This window comes from Pistacia vera, unplaced genomic scaffold, assembly GCF_008641045.1.
Source record: "Pistacia vera cultivar Batoury unplaced genomic scaffold, PisVer_v2 Contig399, whole genome shotgun sequence".
Classification (NCBI taxonomy): domain Eukaryota; kingdom Viridiplantae; phylum Streptophyta; class Magnoliopsida; order Sapindales; family Anacardiaceae; genus Pistacia; species Pistacia vera.
This window is the reverse complement of record NW_022196222.1, coordinates 316,033-329,942: the sequence shown is the minus strand read 5'-3', so window position 1 is coordinate 329,942 and position 13,910 is coordinate 316,033. Positions and strand designations below refer to the sequence as shown.

Sequence of the window (13,910 nt, the reverse complement as noted above, 5' to 3'; positions counted from 1 at the left end):
TCAGAATAACAACAATTCTGGAATTTCCTAACTTTTATCACTTATTTCTAAAGTCTATCAACTATGCCAAACTCACAAAATAAACTTCTACAACTCAAATAGGCATTAAAAAAAAAAAAAAAAAAAAAAAAAAAACATAATATGGAAGGAATAAAAATATCTAAATTACACTCTTATTAGTTAACCTTACACTCCTCAATAAAAAACATGTGTTTTTCTTAATTCTCCCCCAGGACTCACGGAAAATCTTTCTTAGACGTTTCCTAAAAGATAGACTTCCAGATTTGTCAAAATCTTATCGGATATGGAAAACAAAATTCGTCTCCAGCTTGCACCAGGATTCTTGCAATGAAAAAGATCTTTTCTAGGCTTGGTCACTTCATAAAAATTGTAGTCCCATATGTGTAGATGAATCTGGGCTTTTGAATCACCCACTTTAGATATTTGAAGCTCCAGTTAGGCCCGTTCGAATATTCAATACTCAGCCAGGAAATCCTTCTGCGACTAAGATTCCAGGTCCGGTTTTGCAACAACTACTGAGAACCCAAACGAACTTGGATTCTCGCCCATAATACCTTCCTGAAAATCTTGATTTGTCTACTTTAATTTCTCTGAAGAACACTTTTGCAATCAAGAAATTTAACTCCATGAAAAACCAGAAAATTGCGTCCACGTTGCAGCGCAAACCAGAATTTTTCTTCGTTTTATTCTTCCGAAACCATTCCGTAAATCCGATATGCATAGAATCTTCGTGCTTTCCTCATTATTAGCCTTTCCATATATTTTAAGTCCAAAATACCTGAAAATGCATCAAAATAAATCAATGTATTAAGAATGACGCTTAAGAATTATTAAGGCATAAATCCAGCCCTAAATCAATCTTAAATGCTAACAAATAAACACTAAAAAGATGCATTTTCTGACTCTCATCATAACCCCCAACCAGCTTTTTGCTAGTCTTTAGCAATTCAAGCAAAAGAAAGATGAAATGAGTTCCAAACTAGAAAATGAATAAAAACAAAACATAAAAAAAAAAAACTTAAAACAAGAACAAGCATGTTAGCGTTAATTCAAAAGTAATTCAGCTTTTTGTCTCAAAAGTTGCACATAACACACAACACATAGAATCATTAAATTTCACCCAAGCCCAAAAACAATTCAAGTATCAACCTCATAGTTGTTATTGACTCTTAACATCCATCTTACCACAAACCACAAATCCAAACACTTGGATTATTTTATGCACAACATTCATGAACACAAGTCTTGGCCTCTAAAACATATTAAATTTCGTGACATCAATCACAAATCAAACTCCATAAGCTCACTTTTCAAATCACTCTACACTAATGTAGAAAAAGCACACTGCATTGGATCAATAGGTCTTTAATTGGCTTGTAACGTAGGCTACGGTAAAGGTTAAGAAAGAACTGGAAGGATTAAACAAGTAAAAGAACTTAGTCTCTTAATCTTAAACACAACCTTTTAAGCACTTAATAACCTTACTTCAATACCTCATTCATAACCATTCACCTCCATTTACATTCTTTTCTCTTCTCCACAACCGCCAACTTATCTCCTTTAATGTTCTTGAGCTGTGGTAGTAAAAAAAAAGAAAAAATCATATTTCCACCCTTACTCTTCTTTAGTGCTCTTCAACAACTGCTTATAACTAAGTTCTCTTAAAAGAAAGGTAAGGATAAAATATTTTTAGGCTCATAAAGGTAAGTAAATGGGCTATCGAAAGAAACAAGGCTAATTTTTTCAAAAAAGGCTCAAACGGGTAACTAGTGATAAATATAACAAAGGAAAGCTTGAAAGGCTCAAACGGGTCAAAGATGGCCTACATCATATCCTAAACAATGTACATTCTAAGATTTCGCCTCGAGTGATTTTCAAATAAGTTCTAGAGCTTGTCAAGACCTCAAAAATATTCACAAAAACATTCGCACATTAAACTTTTCTAAATGTTTTAGACTAATCATGCAATCTTACCGCAAAGAAGAGTCTCCAACTAAATGAAAATCGACACTTAAAATTATTCTCAAACCAAAGTAAGATTTAACTTCTTCTAAAAGCTATATGTGATGCATGTTTACTACAACATGCAAAACTAGCAAGTGCACTAGTCACTCAAGTAATAAAGTGATGGGTAGGATATCGTTCCCATGAGGACTGGTAGCAAAGCACTAAGTTTCCTAACGTTATCAAGTTGAAGCTATCGAATTCTTTGGATTGGTGGGAGAAAATTGTAATGGAAAAGAAAACAAAAATGGAATTAAACAAAGAATTAAATCTTAAAAAAAAAGAAAGCAAATGAAACACAGAATATCAATTCAAGTAAAACGGGTAGGGTTTTGACTTCGTTTGGACTTTTATGGGTTAAACCTAAAAGTTACACTATTTCCACATTCATGCGCAATGGTTGNTCTTCACATTGTTTTGCTTCCTTTCACTCCCCACTTTTTCATCTAATTAGGAGTGAAAAGTCCATTTTACCCCTAATGAAGTTTTAAGGAATTTTCTTCACATTTGTCTAAAATAACTTCAAAGAAATCAAACTAAGGGTATTAGGGCAAAAATAAAATTATGTATCTTGATGTGGGTGTTACAAAAAATACTCAATTAAGAGGGATCAACCGGGGGTGCCAAAGAGATCTCTTCGGGCCTATCTTCAACTCATTCATGTTCCAAGTAGAGCTTTAACCTTTGGCCATTAACTCAAAATATACGACCGTCAGAAGGATCTTTAACTTCTACTACTCCATTGGGAAAAACACGCTTCACCATATAAGGTCTCGTCCATTGTGATCGCAATTTTCCCGGATGGAAGTGTAACCGAGAATCATAAAGAAAAACTGGATTTCCTTGTTCAAAATTCTTCCGGAGTATTTTCTTATAATGCACCACCTTCATTCTTGACTTTAAGTCCTTAGCATTATCATATGCATCGTCCCTCAACTCCGCAAGCTCACAAAGTTGCAATTTCCTTTCTTCATTGGAAGTTGTCAAGTCATAATTAAAATTTTGGATAGCCCAAAATGCTTTATGCTCTAGTTCTACTGGTAAGTGACATGCTTTGCCGAATACCAACCGATAAGGAGGTGCTCCAAGAACCGTCTTGTATGCTGTTTGGTACGCCCAAAGTGCATCCGATAGGCGCAACAACCAATCTTTTTTATTTGGATTTACCCTTTTTTCAAGTATTTGCTTAATCTCCCTATTCGCAAGTTTCGCTTGGCCATTAGTTTGTGGGTGGTAAGCTGTAGAAACCTTATGGGTGACTCCATACCTAAGCATCAAATCCTCAAAAGAACAGTTACAAAAATATGACCCTTGATCACTAATTATAACATGTGGAGTACCGTACCTAGATAAAATATGATCTTTGAGAAATTTAACAACAACTTTATTATCATTAGTACGGCAAGGTATGGCTTCAACCCATTTAGAAACATAATCAACAGCAAGTAAAATGTAAAGATATCCAAAAGAAGGTGGGAATGGTCCCATAAAATCGATCCCCCAACAATCAAAGATTCCCACCACTAAGATCAGATTGAGAGGCATCAGATGATGACGAGTCAATGAACCTAGCTTTTGACATCTTTCACATGAACAACAAAACTCATTAGTATTCTTAAACAAAGTAGGCCAATAAAAACCACATTGCAAATTTTTTGCTGCTCTCTTTTTAATAGAAAAATGACCACCACAAGCATAAGTATGACAAAAATTTAACACACTATTAATCTCTATATCCGGAATGCATCTTCTTATTATTTGATCGGGGCAATATTTTAAAAGCTAAGGATGATTCCAATAAAACATTTTTACCTCAGCAAAAAACTTATGCTTATCTTGTGCACTCCATGTAGATGGAACTTGAGGGGAAACCAAGTAATTTGCAATGTCGGCATACCATGGTGAGTTAGAAAGGACGGTAAATAAATTATCATCTGGAAAGGCTTCTCGAATGGGCAAAGCATCGGTATCATTCTTGAATTCCAAACAAGATAAATGGTCCACCACAACATTTTCTACTCCCTTCTTGTCCTTGATGGTCAAGCCGAATTCATGGAAAAGTAAAATCCAACGTACCAAATAAGCCTTAGCATCCATTTTTGAGAAAAGAAATTTAAGGGCGGAATGATTTGTGAATATAATGATAGGTGAACCAATTAAATAAGAGCGGAATTTGTCCAAAGCAAATACTACGGCTAGTAACTCTTTCTTGGTTGTGGTATACATCATTTGAGAATGATTCAAGGTTCTACAAGAATAGTAAATTACAAATGGTTTTCCCTCCCTTCTTTGTCCTAAAATAGCCCCTATAGCATAATCACTAGCATCACACATAATCTCAAAAGGCAAGGAAAAATCGGGTGATTGCATAATGGGGGCGGTTGAAAGCTTAGAAACAAGTGTCCTAAAGGCTTTCTCTCATTTGGGGCTCCACTTAAACTTGATGTCCTTCAACTAAAGGTTACATAAAGGTCTAGAGATAGCACTAAAATTTTGAATAAACCTCTTATAAAACCCGGCATGTCCTAGAAAAGATCTAACATCTTTAATGTTCATAGGAGTAGGTAATTTAGATATTGTTTTAATTTTTGATTTATCCACTTCTATCCCCTTTTTGGACACTGTATGGCCCAACACTATTCCGGATGACACCCTAAAATGGCACTTCTCCTAGTTGAGCACAAGCCCCTTTTCTTCACACCTACACAAAACATTTTTCAAATTAGATAAACATGAATCAAAAGAAGTTCCAAACATGGTTACATCATCCATAAACACTTCCATACATTTTTCAACCATGTCACTAAAAATACTCATCATGCATCTTTGAAAAGTAGCTGGTGCATTACACAAACCAATTGGCATTCTACGAAAAGAAAAGGTACCAAAAGCACAAGTAAAGGTGGTATTCTCTTGATCCTCTAAGGCAATCTCTATTTGGTAGTACCCCGAATGCCCATCTAAAAAGCAATAGAAAGGATGACCAGCCACACGTTCTAAGATTTGGTCAATAAATGGGAGGGGAAAAGGGTCTTTCCGAGTAGCCGAATTAAGTTTCCTATAGTCAATGCACATACGCCACCCGATCACTACCTTAGTTGGTACTAATACCCCTGCTTCATTTTCTACCATAGTCACCCTGACTTTCTTAAGGACTACTTGAGTTGGACTAATCCACTTACTATCGGATATCGAGTAAATGATTCCTACATCAAATAGTTTAATGACTTCTTTCTTAACTACCTCTTTCATAGTTGGATTTAGTATTCTTTGTGGGTCTCTACAAGGGTTAGCTCCTTCTTCTAGATAGATCCTATAGGAACAAATTAAAGGGTTAATACCTTTTATGTCGGTTAAGTCCAACCAAGTGCGGATTTATGCTTTCTTTGTTAGTAAACGGTCCCGCATACGCAGCGGAAACAACAACAAAAATAATAAAGGATCGTTTACATGAGCCAAGGTCAAGGGTATAATTTTACAATTTTATCATAATAAATAGAATCTGCAGAAAAAATAAACATGGGTTAAGAGAAACAAACGCACGTTGGAGGCTCCTCCAAATTTGTCGACGAATGTTTTGCTACCGATCCAAGTGTAGGATCGAACCTGCGTAGTCCACACGAAGATAATCTCAAAAGAACCAAAGAGGGATTTTCTAGATCCTCTTTGGCTTCAAGATTAAGAAGAAAGGAAAATCAATTAAACTGATTTCTAGGCAAAATGAATCTGCCGTGGGAGAGTTAATATGGGGCTGCTGTGTTTTGGTTTTACAAAGAAAATTGAACTCAAATTAATTAACACCATTCTTTTACATCTAACTTTTTCTTTTATAGTAAAACCAATTTGCCCTAATCCCATACGAAATAGGCTTGGGCTCCAACCCAAACGCCCCATGTTGCCAAACACTCCCAATTTAATATTTTTATTTTCCATCATTATCTCAATTAAAATCAATTAATATATATTTAAATATATATTAATATTTAACAATAATGATAATATATTTAAATATGTGCGAACACACAGTTAAACGTAATTTCACTTATATAATTTTTCTAACAAATTAAATAAAGACTACGACCTCAGCAAATTTAATTACAATGTGAAATTACCAAAATACCCTTTCGCCTTAAAAGACGAAAACGCCTTTCTTTCTTCATGGATCTTAAATTATCTTCTATGTGTGTGACCCATAGGCTCCTCATCATACCTGTAGTGTATAGGATTGCGATTAACACCAATTAATCGTCTCACTATACACAGACCAAGATTGGCCCTTAGCAAGGCATCATGGCCACCCGATAGATTCGGATTCAGCAAAGTAGCTACCTGTCAACGATATGGTTACCGTGCAATTCGATCCTTTCATCATACGTTATCTCGACGAGACGAAGGCATAGAAATAGTGTCAACCTTCGGTTACTCTCGATATTATTTATTCAGTTTCTGAACCAATGACCCGTATTATAAACTGGATAGAGCAACAACTCAATCCCACTGTGGCCACAGTTTTAGTGTCATTGCCATATACTGAATTGCGCCGTGAGATAACTTTCTCCCGTACCCGGGAGTGATAAATCCTCTGTCAATCCACCATAGTCTTGATACACTCCTTGATGCAGCCAATCACCACCGTATTGACAGCTCTGAAAAGAACTGCGTTAGGCTAGTGTCAAACTACACCAATCGGTGCACAAGGCGCTCCGGTGATCTCAAGTCTAAGGATCACATGCACCACCATTCGTTAGAGGATTTGTTCCATAGACACTGGGGTTACCATCCATATGGAATCCTCTGGTGGGTCAGTCCAGTGAACTTGCTGTGGTGTAATCGCCTACAACAAACACCCATGTGTTGCACCAGGTTGTCACCAAACAACCTTGACAAGTGAGATCAGTCACTACCTTTCGACAGGGTCGTTCAACACTATGATAGCCTTATCGTATTATCTGTGCCCTTACTTCAGAATAATACTGGGGCTATGGACGTTTCTAGAATGGCCACCATATGTGCTCATAGGGTTCTCACTATCAAGATTTGAAACACTTGATACCCTCGTCACAGTTCTACCATTCTAAGGACATATATCAATACATATTGCAATAATAATGATTTACGCAATATAGTATAAAATGCCTTGATTATTGATTAATGATCATTATTACAAAGAGTCAATTCCACAATAATTGATTGGCTCTAGGGCACCTACTTCAACATTCTTAACAAATTCAACAATTTATCACATTGCTCATCACTAAGTTCGGAAGAAACAATAATCGGAAAGGTATCACCTGGGCCTAAAAAGGCATGTTTGAGTCCTTTGGGCAGCGGAGCTAGATTAAGCGTTGGTGTCTCTTCAGAGGATGGTTTGGGTGGCTCCCTCTCCTTAGGCAACTCCTCAAAGCATGGCTGCCATGATTTCCTAATAAATCCTTGCGTCTTATCAAAAACATCAACAATGTTAACGGCATAGGAATAAGAATCATCAAAATCAAAATCTTTAAGAAGGAATTCCAAAGAATTAGAATTATCTTTAATGTACTTATCCTCCAAAATAAGCTCATCGATCATGTAAGTGTCAAAACACTCATCCTCTTCATGTGGTTGCCTTGAGACTCGAAAAACATTCACCTCTAGAGTCATATTTCCAAATGATAGTGTCATTAGACCATTCCTACAATTTATGAGGGCATTAGCAGTGGCAAGGAATGGTCTTCCAAGTATCAATGGAGTTTTTGACTCCGTATTCACAATGGAAATAGTATCTAGCACCAAAATGTCAATGGGATAATAGAATTTATCAATTTGCACTAAAACACCTTCCACAATACCTCTTGGTTTTCTTACCAATCGATCTACTAGTTGAAGTGTCACGGAAGTCGGTTTGATCTCACCTAGGCCAAGTTGTAAGTAAACGGAGTAGGGCATGAGATTCACACTTGCCCCCAAATCTAGTAATGTTTGACTACATGCTTTGTTTCCAATTTGGAAAGTTACTGTAGGGCAGCCCGGATCTTTATACTTGGGCGTTGTCTTGCTATCAAGTACAACACTTGCTTGTTCCTTTATGAATGTCGTCTTCTTCACATTGTGCCTCCTCTTGTGTGTGCATAGATCCTTGATAACTTTAGCATAATTCAGAACCTGTTTTATGACATGAAGAAAATGAAGGTTAATTTTAACTTGCTTAAGTTGTTCAAGTATCTCACCTTTTAATGCCGATTTTCTCTCTTTAGGTTTAAGGAGTGCTTGAGGGAAAGGCATCGGTATGGAATCACTAGGGGCATCTTGATCCTTGGGAGCTTCATCCTTGTTACTCATGGTGTTAGGAATCAAGTTTGATGGTGGAGTGGGTCCATCAATTTCCTTACCGCTGTGAATAATCATGGCATTGACCTCTTTAACATTTTGATTGTCAGCATTGGAGGTTTGTGCCATATGTTGTCCCTTTGGATTAGGTTGTGGCTGTGACGGAAAACGACCTTGTTCTTGAACCGTCAATAAATTGGTCAACTTGGTGAGTTGACTCTTTATCACCTTTTGTTCCTCTTTAACATTTTGTTGCTCCTCTAGCAACCGTTGGTTTATCTTGCCTTGCTGTTCCACATTTTGGGCATGTGCCTGAATAAATGACTTAAAAAACATCTTCCAAAGGTAAAGATTGTGGTGCATTAGAGGAAATTGGTTCTGGCCTCCATTGGGTATTAGATTGGGTAGAGGGTTGTGCATCGGTTCTCCAACTAAAATTAGGATGATTCTTCCAACCGGGATTGAATGTGTTAGAGTAGGGTGAGTATGTTTTCCTAAAGGGTATACCTAAAGTATTACACTCTTCCTTCATCTCTCTCAACTCAAAATAGGTTGGACAATCCCTAGGTATATGATCTACTCCATTACACATAAAACAAGGTTCATGGGACTTTACCCTAGCAACCGGTTTGGGGGCTTTAACATCCCTGGTTTTCAAAACCTCTATTTCCTTGGTCAAGACCTCTAAACAGGCTTTGAGATTATCCTCTTCCCTAAGTTGATAAATTCCAATGGTTTGGTTCCTCTTAGTACTTTGTAAGGCATTGGGTCCCATCCGAGTGTGGGCTTTTTTTGATAAATCATCTAGAAGTCTATAGCTTCATCGGGATCTTTGTGGAGAAAATCTCCATTACACATGGTTTCTACAAATTGTCTCTCCCTACTTAGAAGTCCACCATAGAAGTAACTAACTACTCGCCAACTCTCAAACCCATGCTGTGGACAAGAATTCAAAAGGTCTTTGTAATGTTCCCAAACTTGGTATAAGGTTTCACTCTCTTTTTGTGCAAAGTTTGAGATTTGTCTCTTGAGGTTATTGGTCTTATGGGCTAGGAAATATTTTTGGAAGAAGGCTTGTGTCATCTCATCCTAACTACCTATAGACCTAGGCCTTAATGAATACAACCAAACCTTAGCATCATGCTTAAGAGAAAAAAGGGAAAAACCTAAGTTTGATGGCATCATCGTGTCAGCCCTATTTTGAAAGGTTGCTACTACTTCCTCAAATTCCCTAATGTGGACATAAGGGTTTGCATTCTCTAATCCATGGAAAATTGGTAGCAATTGAATCATGCCTGACTTAAACTCAGGTAATTGAACATTAGGGGGGAACATGATACAAGATGGTGTGGCCGTTTGGCTAGGTTGCAAGTAATCCTTAAGTGTTCTACCCACATTCTCATTGTTATTATTGGCCATGTTATTAAATTCCTTAAATTCTCAATTGGGTGTGCACAATGATTTGATCTAGGTGAACTTTCACTATCTCAGGTCTTTTAATGAATCTACCTCGGTTATCTCTAAGTCTACGCATTCACCAAAGGAACTAAAGGAAGGGGGAAAAAGAAAATAAAAAACAAAAACAAAAACAAAATAAAATTAAAACAGAAAATCAAAACAAAGAGCAAAGCACAATATTACCGTCTTGTCTCAAAGTCGTCAATCTTCTTTGTAATTAAGCACATTCCCCGACAACGGCTCCAAAATTTGATTACGCTCAAACTAACACACGACTATTGCGTATAACTGAGGTGTTAACCCCACGAAGAATGCGAACTACAAGAGAAAATGTAAACATTAATTCTAAACAGTAAAGTTCTAATGAGAAAAACTTGAGTTTTATCAATGAAATTGTAATAATAAATTGTGAAAATATGTTGAAGAATTCAATAAGAGAAATGACAAGGTTCCAGGAATCCTTCCTAAGTTTGTTGCCTTATTCCCATCAAGACTCAATTGTTTAATCTCAATTACAAATTTCACGTCACAAATCAACAATTGCTAGATATCCAATCAGAGCACGTAAATATCCTAATGTAATTGCCATTAATTACTCTTTAACTCCAACTCAAACACGCAAAGTCTATCTTATGAATTATCAAGAAGCGACAATATATTTAATAATAATACTACAATAATGGACAATTCTATAAGATAGATCTGTCGGAATCAATCGCATCTAACAACTTTGATATAAGAAAAGCTTGACTAGACTTATATGGAGAAGAAGATTGCAATCACTGGATTAAGAAATTCTAAGAGAAGAAGAAGATAAATAAAGTTGTCAATTAAATTCAAATCCTTCTTATTTAATCAAAGAGTAAATTAATAAGCAATATTTAACAATCAATCCACACAACCGAGTCAAAGATAGAAATAAGAACAACTACACCTAGGAGCTCATCCTTTCGCCTTGCTTGGAGTTTAGTTGGACATGGAGTTCATTCTTGAGGAAGGGAAAAAAAATGAAAGCTCTCTCTAAAAAAAACTTAATTTTTCAGCAAACCCTAAATGTTCTATAAATAACTCAGGAAGTTCAAGGTGGTCTTTTCGGGCTAAAAATATCATTAAAGCCCTAAAAAGGTCAAGAGAAATCGTAAATAGAAAACAAGAAAATCGCGTCCGTGCCGCAACGCAAACTAGAATTTTTCTTCGTTTTATTCTTCCGAAACCATTCCTTAACTCTGGTATGCGTAGAATCTTCGTGCTTTCCTCATTATTAGCTTTTCCATCTATTTTAAGTCCAAAATACCTGAAAATGCATCAAAATAAATCAATGTATTAAGAATGACACTTAAGAATTATTAAGGCATAAATGTGTAATCCAGCCCTAAATCAATCTTAAATGCTAACAAATAAGCACTAATAAGATGCATTTTCTGACTTTCATCAATAAGGCATCATGCTTTCACCAGCAGTCCTCACAACACCTCTTTTTCTAAGATTCAAAATGCCAGACAGGAAGGCATTTGGCAAGAATGCTGATCCTTAGGATCATCTCTATGAGTTTAACAACCTCATAGAGCTATACCAAGTTTCAAACTTGGCAAAATGTCACTGCTTGGTAGTGACTCTAACTACCTATGTGAAACGTTAGATCAGATTGCTTCTACTAGGGTTTGTCAACACATGGTAGCATATGAGCTCATTATTCTTGAGACACTTCTAAGCAAATCAGAAGTTCTCAATGTCGCTCTGCTATTTGAACAACATATGACAAAAGAAGAATGAGTCTTTGCAGTCTTACATTGACATGTTTCATAGGGAACTGAATAAGGTGGCTAATACACCTAAACATTTAGTTTGAACTCTGATTATCTCCCTTACTCGCTTCTACAATCTCATAGAGAAATATCTGTGAATTGAAAACTCTGTGGCAGCTCTAAATCGCCACGACCTTGGGCCTTCGACTAGCGCTCCCAGTTGAAGAGATGAATTCTAGAGAGAGAGTAGAAGGAATGATCACAAATGGGCAAATGATGATCAGAGAAAGGGAAAGAAACAATGATTTGAGCCCAAGAAAGCTTATGCTCCTCTAACTCGTTGTGACAACTTACCTCCACTGAATTCATCGATCTCGATCATCTTGGCTAATTCAAAAGAGGCCAATTTGCTCGAAGATCCAGAGCCCATGAAGGCACCCCAGTCTAAGAGAAGCGATAGCAAATACTGTCGCTTCCACAAGGACATTGGACATCATACCGATGAGTATCGAGCTCTCAAGTAAGCCATTGAAGTGTAATATTCTCTCTAGCTAGTAATTCTTTGAGAAGTATATGACAAAATCTACTACATAACTTTTGAAAACATATATACATATAGGTATATAATGTAAAACCTGAAAGTTCTAATTTTAATTCATATAAATATATACACAAAATAACTAATATACGTTAATAAGTACAAGATAGTCTTGGACAGTGCTGCCAAACTCCTCCGCTTCCTGAAGTCCCACCCGACTGTAATCATCTCGTACCATCAAAAAAGTAAAATAACGGAGTGAGCACTAATTTCTCAGTAAGTAAACCAAACTGCACTACTGTTTTTCCTTCATTACTCGTATTTTGACTTTCCTTTTCTCACTTTAATATGTTTTAATATGCTTCATTCTTTTCTAGTATTCTGCATGCTTTTCTAGTATTATGCATTCTTTTCTATTATTCTGATTTGCTACTTACTGACGTGCAAGGACAATTGATAAAACTGTACATCGTCGAGCACATAAGAAATTCTAAATAGTGCAAGTAGCATAATACATATGCAGAATAATAAACTTTTTCTGAGAAATGAACTTTCTTTTCTTTTTTGTTTTCTGCCTCTTGTTATGTTTCTCTTTTTTCTCTTTTCTGTTTTCTGTTTCTTATTCTGTTTTCTGTTTCTTTGCTTTTTTGTTTTTTGTTTCTTATTTTATTTCTATTCTAGTTTGCTGATCAGACTAGGCTGAAGCATGGATTTGGAACCTTGGCCATGTGAGTGTATTCTGAAATTCTTTCTGGGTACAGTCCTCATCCACATGCACTACTGATGGACTGTACTAATTTTGTTCTACTATTATGAGGCCGCTCACTGATGGCGGCGTGCCTGTAAGTATTTTCTCCTGGGTATAGTCCTCATCCACATGCACTGCTGACGAACTGTATAAATTCTGTTTTTCTATGCTGAGGCCGCTCACTGATGGCGGCGTGCATGTGGGAATTTTCTATATCTCTGTCACTCACGGGTTCCCCATCGCAACAACCTTCTAACATAACATTCTGTAGAAAGAGAATAGAAAGAGATTCTATACACTTTTCTAAATAAATTTCCAAGCTATGGAAATTCTACACTTGCATTCTTTAGTAAATGAGAAAAATATACATATGTACATGTCAGCTTATAAGATCATAACATTTTCCCTTCTTTTCTTTTTCCATTCTTTGCAACATTTCTTTATGTCCCATTTACCAATACAAGGCTATATAAAGAATCATACTGGCACCAAATATGCAGATCAAGCCCATTCGTTGTTTGAGTTCTTTCACAGGTTCAAATACACAATGAGAATTCATTATGGATATGGATTATGTCGGACAGATATTCTACCATCTCTACTGTTAGCCATGCCATATCAAAGTAACACTTTAACTACATTTCTTTTCTAACACTTTCATGTGCTATTCAAGAAGTATAAAGGTCAAGTAACTAGAACACACACACTAAGGCCATCTCTCTCATGGACTACCATGACCAAGTGATAATAAAATTTTGGCAACACAAATGCACTCTTGAATACAAAATTTACACTTGGTTAAGCCCAACTTAATCTTTTCTACTTCAACCTTTGCCTTTCTGTAACCTTCTTTCGATAGGTTTAACAACTCATGCATGCATTTTCTTCTTTGGATTTTCATCAAACAATCATATACCATGCAAATTAAGTTCGCTACAATTCCACAATCTCTCTAAATCCCACAAATTTGACCAAAACTCACTACTAGCCTTAACCCTGGCCGAATTTAACAATCTCAACATTTCAAATTCTCACTAATTCTTCACAATTCCACAATTCATCACATCTCATGCCGTACTTCTCAGTG

At 36.3% G+C, this 13,910-nt stretch overlaps 1 protein-coding gene and 1 non-coding gene across 2 annotated transcripts; one reads left to right on the top strand and one right to left on the bottom strand.

Annotated features, from left to right (window-relative positions):
• Positions 1-2,721: 2,721 nt before the first annotated feature.
• On the bottom strand, positions 2,722-9,109 carry LOC116141434. Its single transcript, XM_031426940.1, has 8 exons — positions 8,951-9,109; positions 8,209-8,646; positions 7,942-8,169; positions 7,317-7,764; positions 4,733-4,985; positions 4,623-4,628; positions 4,102-4,156; positions 2,722-3,720 (listed from the first exon to the last, which is right to left on the bottom strand). The coding sequence occupies exons 1-8, from the start codon at positions 9,107-9,109 to the stop codon at positions 2,722-2,724; spliced, it is 2,586 nt and encodes an 861-aa protein (XP_031282800.1).
• Positions 9,110-9,262: 153 nt separating this feature from the next.
• Positions 9,263-9,369, top strand: LOC116141443. The gene has a single exon (XR_004129803.1). It is a non-coding gene; the product is annotated as a small nucleolar RNA R71 (small nucleolar RNA).
• Positions 9,370-13,910: the final 4,541 nt, after the last annotated feature.

What these genes read in the sequence shown, in the direction of transcription:
- LOC116141434 (XM_031426940.1), bottom strand. Translation starts at nt 9,109, where the DNA reads ATGGGACCCAATGCCTTACAAAGTACTAAGAGGAACCAAACCATTGGA. An exon ending in TACTTGAACAACTTAAGCAA is followed by an intron (nt 8,170 to 8,208) that starts GTTAAAATTAAC and finishes GTCATAAAACAG; the next exon opens with GTTCTGAATTATGCTAAAGT. An exon ending in ACATGCCTTTTTAGGCCCAG is followed by an intron (nt 4,986 to 7,316) that starts GTGATACCTTTC and finishes ATTGCTTTTTAG; the next exon opens with ATGGGCATTCGGGGTACTAC.